A 5,589-nucleotide genomic window follows, 5' to 3' on the forward strand; every position below is an offset into this window, starting at 1 on the left:
TTACCGTGGCTACGAAGGATGGAACGAGATCAATCGAGGGGATTCCCGGGTTCGAGGTTCGGGGTGACATCACAGAGGATTCAACAGCAATTGTCGTTCACAAAGATTTTGCGACGAAAGTTTTGTTTGTTACAAACAAAATGCCGGTTGTTGATTTCTATTCTTCATCAAAACAAAAAGTAAAGGAAATGTTAGAACGACAAATTCGCGCTCAAGTATTGTTTTTTAACGATGACATCATAATGGGGTTCGTTGTCAACAATGGACGTTTAGTTCAAGTGTTCCGGAAAAATCATTGGAACGAAAAAAAAGTTTTGGTTGAAATTGGACAAAATATCAACATAGAGATCATACAAAGGTCAGTTTTACCCGGCAACACTGCTGAGTTTTTACCCGGCAACACTGCTTAGTTTTTACCCGGCAACACTGCTGAGTTTTTACCCGGCAACACTGCTGAGTTTTTACCCGGCAACACTGATGAGTTGACATCACAATACACCATTCATTCACTGCTGAGTTTTTACCCGGCAACACTGCTGAGTTTTTACCCGGCAACACTGCTGAGTTTTTACCCGGCAACACTGCTTAGTTTTTACCCGGCAACACTGCTGAGTTTTTACCCGGCAACACTGCTGAGTTTTTACCCGGCAACACTGCTTAGTTTTTACCTGGCAACACTGATGAGTTGACATCACAATACACCATTCATTCACTGCTGAGTTTTAGTTTTCATTCTATTTCAGAAAGAATTTGCTTTTGGGTAAAATTCAAGAATCGAGTAGTGATGTTGGGGACTTTCCCTTCCTTGATATAAGTGTGGGGTCAAAGGTCAGAGGTGAGGTGGCATCCATCCGAGCGACAACAGCGATCGTCAAACTTACATCGTTACCAATTGTCCATGGACACCACCAAGTGGGGAGAATTCACGCATCGGAAGTTTTCGAGGAATGCAAACAGAACGTTTCTCCCATGAACAAGTTCGTTGCTGGATATTAGTTTGTTTTATTTAAATATTATTTGTTTGTTATTTGTTGTTTGTTTGTTTTATTTAAATATTATTTGTTTGTTATTTGTTATTTGTTTGTTTTATTTAAATATTATTTGTTTGTTATTTGTTATTTGTTTGTTTTATTTAAATATTATTTGTTTGTTATTTGTTATTTGTTTGTTTTATTTAAATATTATTTGTTTGTTATTTGTTATTTGTTTGTTTTATTTAAATATTATTTGTTTGTTATTTGTTATTTGTTTGTTTTATTTAAATATTATTTGTTTGTTATTTGTTATTTGTTTGTTATTATTTAAATATTATGTTGTTTGTTATTTGTTTGTTTTATTTAAATATTATTTGTTTGTTTCAGCTTGAAAGTCGGCGACACAATATCTTGCACTGTCATCGGTGTCCGAGATGTGATGACTCATCGATTTCTTGAAATCACGAACAGAAAAGCCACTAGAGGCGTCATTGAGCTGAGTTTGTGGCGCTCTGTTCCTCCACCTGGTGACAAAATCGATGCAGAATTTCCAGTCGGAAAAAAAACAAAAGTTTTTGTGAAAAATGTAGGAAATTATTTAAAATTAAGTTGGTTTTAAGTTTTTTTGTTTCAGTTTGATCGAAGTCGTGAAAGTTATTTGGTTGAAGTTCGGCCGGGGGTTCGTGGGTTTATACCGAAGCTACTGGCGATGGATGGGGGTAAGATGGGACAGGGGAAGATGAAACAGGGTCGATGTGTCGAGTGTATTGTTGTAAAACACGGAGATCCGATAATGTTCGCTTGTCGAGGTTTGTTCGTTCGTTCAACCGCGGCTTTCGCTAACTTTCTACCACTAGGAGCGCTAACCAATGGGGTCGGGGAAGATGTTTGTGACATCGCGGTGGGTCATGTGACAAACGGGGAAATCCGGGAAATTGTTGCAGACGGCGCCCTCGTGAGGATGGAGTTACGAGGAAAAGGAAAAATATTTTCAACCGATATTTCCGATGAATTCCTTGACGGAATGTTAAAAAATTTTCGTGTTGGACAAATTATAAGGTTTCTATTATATTTATATAAGTTATATGTTTATATTATTTTTGTGTTTGAAGGTGTCGTGTGATTGGTCGATCAAACGAGGGGTTTGTGCTTACCATGCGGAAGTCACTCATGCACGAAATATGTGACCTGGAACCAGTGGACCGTGACATTTGTGACATCACAGATGTTAAACCAAAACAAATATTTCGAGGAATAATTAAAGTTTGTTCCGAGGTAAAGATTGTTGCGGATGTTAAAAATAATTTGTTTAAAATAAAATATTTCAGTCGGGAATCTTCGTTACTTTGTCACGATGCGTTCACGGTCGAGTGACTTTTGCAAATGCGTCGAAATTTTACATTTCCGACCACACGGAGGCAATAAAGATATTTTACCCTGGAAGAATTGTTCATTGTTGCGTAATAAGGTGATTGTGACGTCATTATAATGAATCGATGTATAAGATTTCTATGTTTAGTGTTTCACCACAAGATGGCAGAGTGGAGTTGTCAATGTTGGAACGAGACACAGGGCATTGTGACATCATCAACGACGAGAATCGGTTTCCGTTGCGTTTGAAACGTAAACGCGAGGAAACAAAGACTCAGCAAAAGAAAAAGTAAAATTAAACTCTAGATTTCGTTTTATTAATTATTATTATTTGCAGAAAAACTCGGATTTTAAAATCGGCGCCAAAATCTTCGGTTGAGAATTTGATCAAACAATCTGAGTTTAAGGAAGACAATATAAAGGTATGACATCACAATGGATAATCAGGGATGTCATAATCACCCGTCAATATTCACTTCCTGTTTTTATGAATGGGTTTCATATTACAATATCTATTATGACATCATAATTGCTTCCATAGGTTGCAACTACTGTGGGTGATTGTGATGTCATAGAACCGGGCTTTGTTTGGGATGATGATGTCACAATCGATTCGAACAAGGAAGATATTATGGTTTGTATTATGACATCACAAACAATATGACATCACATAAACATTATGGAATCATAATAGACCACAGACAATGAAATTTGTTCGAAAAGAAAAGTTAACGACGACAATCCACCAGAGAGCGCTGTGGAGTGGGAGAAACTTCTATTATTACATCATAATGAATCAATGGTTGGTTATGATGTCATAAAATATAAATTATTAACAAACAATGTTTAAAGTTGTGGATTCGGTTCATGGCGTTTCATTTGCGGTCGAGGGAAATTGAGAAAGCTCGAAATGTCGCTGAGAAATCGCTGACTTTGATTGATAGAAGGTTTTAATATCTTATGTTTGTTTGTTTATCTTATGTTTGTTTGTTTAAGTTAAATATCTTATGTTTGTTTGTTTATCTTATGTTTGTTTGTTTAAGTTAAATATCTTATGTTTGTTTTCAGCGCAGAAAACGAACGTTTAAACATTTGGTCAGCCTTGTTGAACCTGGAGAACAATTATGGTTGTGATGTCACAATGAAACAAACAATGGAGCGAGCGTTAAAATGTTCCGATCAACTTAAAGTTTATTTTCGTGTCGTCAAGATTTACGAGGAATCAGGAAAGAAAGAGGTATTGTGATGTCATAACTTTTAATTATAACATCATAACCATTATGTGAAACAGAAAGCCGGGGAAATGTTGGAAAAAATGACGAATAAGTTTCGTCAAAACAAAGAAGTTTGGTTGGCTCACATACGCCATCAAATGGAGGAATCTCACTACAAGGAGGCACAAGAGAGCTTGAAACGATGCCTCCTAAGTTTGCCAAAGAAACAAAGTAATTTACCAACGCACGTTATATAGAATCTAACGTAAATATTTTAGATTTGGAAATAATATCAAAGTTTGCGCAAATGGAGTTCACGCTCGGTGAAGCAGAACGTGGCCGGACGATGTTCGAAAATATTCTTGAGAATTATCGGAAACGAACGGATATTTGGTCGATATATGTCGATGCATTGGTGAAAGCGGGAATGTACGATGCTGCTAGGTAATTTGTGATGACTCATAATCAAACGATGACTCAACATGTTTTTTACAGAGATGTTTTTAATCGGGTGACCTCATTGTCGCTGTCGAGCAAAAAAATGAAAACTTTTTACCGGAGATTTGTTGAATTTGAAACGAAACATGGAAATGATGACGATGCAAAAATTGTGAAAGAGAAAGCGTTAAAATATGCTGAGTCACTCGTCGAACAAGTGATGGCCGAGTGAATATGATGTCACAATTCGTTTAATAAATGTCTCCAAGAATATTCAGATATTTTAATTCGGCATCGCAGAAATAATTCGTTGTTTAATCTTCGGGATGAGTTTAAGATGTTCATCGGCGCACGCACACATACAATCGCTGAATAATTTCTCTTCAGCCGACGTCAATTGCCTTTGTGATGTCATAGTATCTTTAACTTTATCCTGACATGATAACATACAACGATGAAGTCTTTGCTGAAAATCTTCTAATTCTGTAAATATATATTAAATTGTCAGCGATACAGAAAAAAAACCACCACCCACAAAGTTACATACTTGGTAACTTGTAAGCGAGCATGAGGTGTATGAAACAGACCACACTCGTGTTATAACGACTGTTGTTGCCCCGCTATGCGAGGATGAATTCACCCAATTAGATGAATAAGTTACAATCTAAAGATAAATACCATGTTTCACATTGGCTTGGATCTTAAGCAACGGTTGATGTCCATTCTTAATACAATCCTGAACTTCTTCTGCAGAATAATTTGCATTCGAACAACAATCTGCACCAAGCCTCAAACTACGAGCCTGTATGACATCACACACATGTTTATGACATCACAACAGCAACAATGTTTACCTGAATTTTTCGAACATAATTTTTTTCCAAATCTCGCTGCATTTCGGTGGCAGCAGTGTCGATGCGCTTCAGTGATTCTTGGACCCTTTGTTCCATTGTGTAGCTAACAAAGGTCTCTGTTTGTAACAATCATGGTTAAAACGCGTTCATACACCTCATGCTCACTGTCGAGTTGTAACATGGGTGTCTTCTTATACAGCAGACACACATGGTGTATTCATACACCTCATGCTCACTGTTAAGTTATAACATGGGTGTCTTCTTATACACTATACACACCTGGTGCATTCATACACCTCATGCTCACTGTCAGGTTATAACATGGGTGTCTTCTTATACACCAGACACACATAGTGTATTCATACACCTCATGCTCACTGTCAAGTTATAACATGGCTGTCTTCTTATACACCAGACACACATAGTGTATTCATACACCTCATGCTCACTGTCAAGTTATAACATGGGTGTCATCTTATACACCAAACACACATGGTGCATTCATACACCTCATGCTTACTGTCGAGTTATAACATGGGTGTCTTCTTATACACCAGACACACATAGTGTATTCATACACCTCATGCTCACTGTCAAGTTATAACATGGGTGTCATCTTATACACCAAACACACATGGTGCATTCATACACCTCATGCTCACTGTCGAGTTGTAACATGGGTGTCTTCTTATAAACCAGACACACATGGTGTATTCATACACCTCATGCTCACTGTCA

General features: G+C 37.2%; 2 protein-coding genes across 5 annotated transcripts in view; one reads left to right on the top strand and one right to left on the bottom strand.

The window, feature by feature from the left end:
• Window positions 1–4,270, top strand: part of LOC100181235 (protein RRP5 homolog) — an 8,300-nt gene extending 4,030 nt beyond the window's left edge. Inside the window, exons 9-24 of one of the 3 annotated variants that reach the window (XM_002123713.4) lie at window positions 29–358; window positions 744–977; window positions 1,362–1,560; window positions 1,609–1,783; window positions 1,832–2,033; window positions 2,087–2,249; window positions 2,303–2,442; window positions 2,494–2,634; window positions 2,683–2,767; window positions 2,887–2,979; window positions 3,040–3,147; window positions 3,198–3,292; window positions 3,414–3,582; window positions 3,637–3,790; window positions 3,838–4,003; window positions 4,055–4,270. In XM_002123713.4, the coding sequence (XP_002123749.3) occupies window positions 29–358; window positions 744–977; window positions 1,362–1,560; window positions 1,609–1,783; window positions 1,832–2,033; window positions 2,087–2,249; window positions 2,303–2,442; window positions 2,494–2,634; window positions 2,683–2,767; window positions 2,887–2,979; window positions 3,040–3,147; window positions 3,198–3,292; window positions 3,414–3,582; window positions 3,637–3,790; window positions 3,838–4,003; window positions 4,055–4,229 (2,629 nt within the window). In that variant the 3' untranslated portion in view covers window positions 4,230–4,270. Of the gene's footprint in view, window positions 359–743; window positions 978–1,361; window positions 1,561–1,608; window positions 1,784–1,831; window positions 2,034–2,086; window positions 2,250–2,302; window positions 2,443–2,493; window positions 2,635–2,682; window positions 2,768–2,886; window positions 2,980–3,039; window positions 3,148–3,197; window positions 3,293–3,413; window positions 3,583–3,636; window positions 3,791–3,837; window positions 4,004–4,054 lie in introns of all 3 variants that reach the window. The other 2 variants (XM_018815623.2, XR_003396818.1) reach the window with 2 other exon arrangements.
• LOC100185947 (protein FAM136A) overlaps window positions 3,511–5,589 on the bottom strand; it is a 6,123-nt gene continuing 4,044 nt past the window's right edge. The window contains exons 2-4 of one of the 2 annotated variants that reach the window (XM_002129844.5): window positions 4,852–4,967; window positions 4,676–4,799; window positions 3,511–4,480 (exon numbers count right to left, since the gene is read on the bottom strand). In XM_002129844.5, the coding sequence (XP_002129880.1) occupies window positions 4,281–4,480; window positions 4,676–4,799; window positions 4,852–4,947 (420 nt within the window). In that variant the 5' untranslated portion in view covers window positions 4,948–4,967 and the 3' untranslated portion in view covers window positions 3,511–4,280. The remainder of the gene's footprint in view (window positions 4,481–4,675; window positions 4,800–4,851; window positions 4,968–5,589) is intronic. The other variant, XM_018815626.2, reaches the window with a different exon arrangement.

Source organism: Ciona intestinalis, unplaced genomic scaffold (assembly GCF_000224145.3).
Source record: "Ciona intestinalis unplaced genomic scaffold, KH HT000096.1, whole genome shotgun sequence".
Lineage (NCBI taxonomy): Eukaryota > Metazoa > Chordata > Ascidiacea > Phlebobranchia > Cionidae > Ciona > Ciona intestinalis.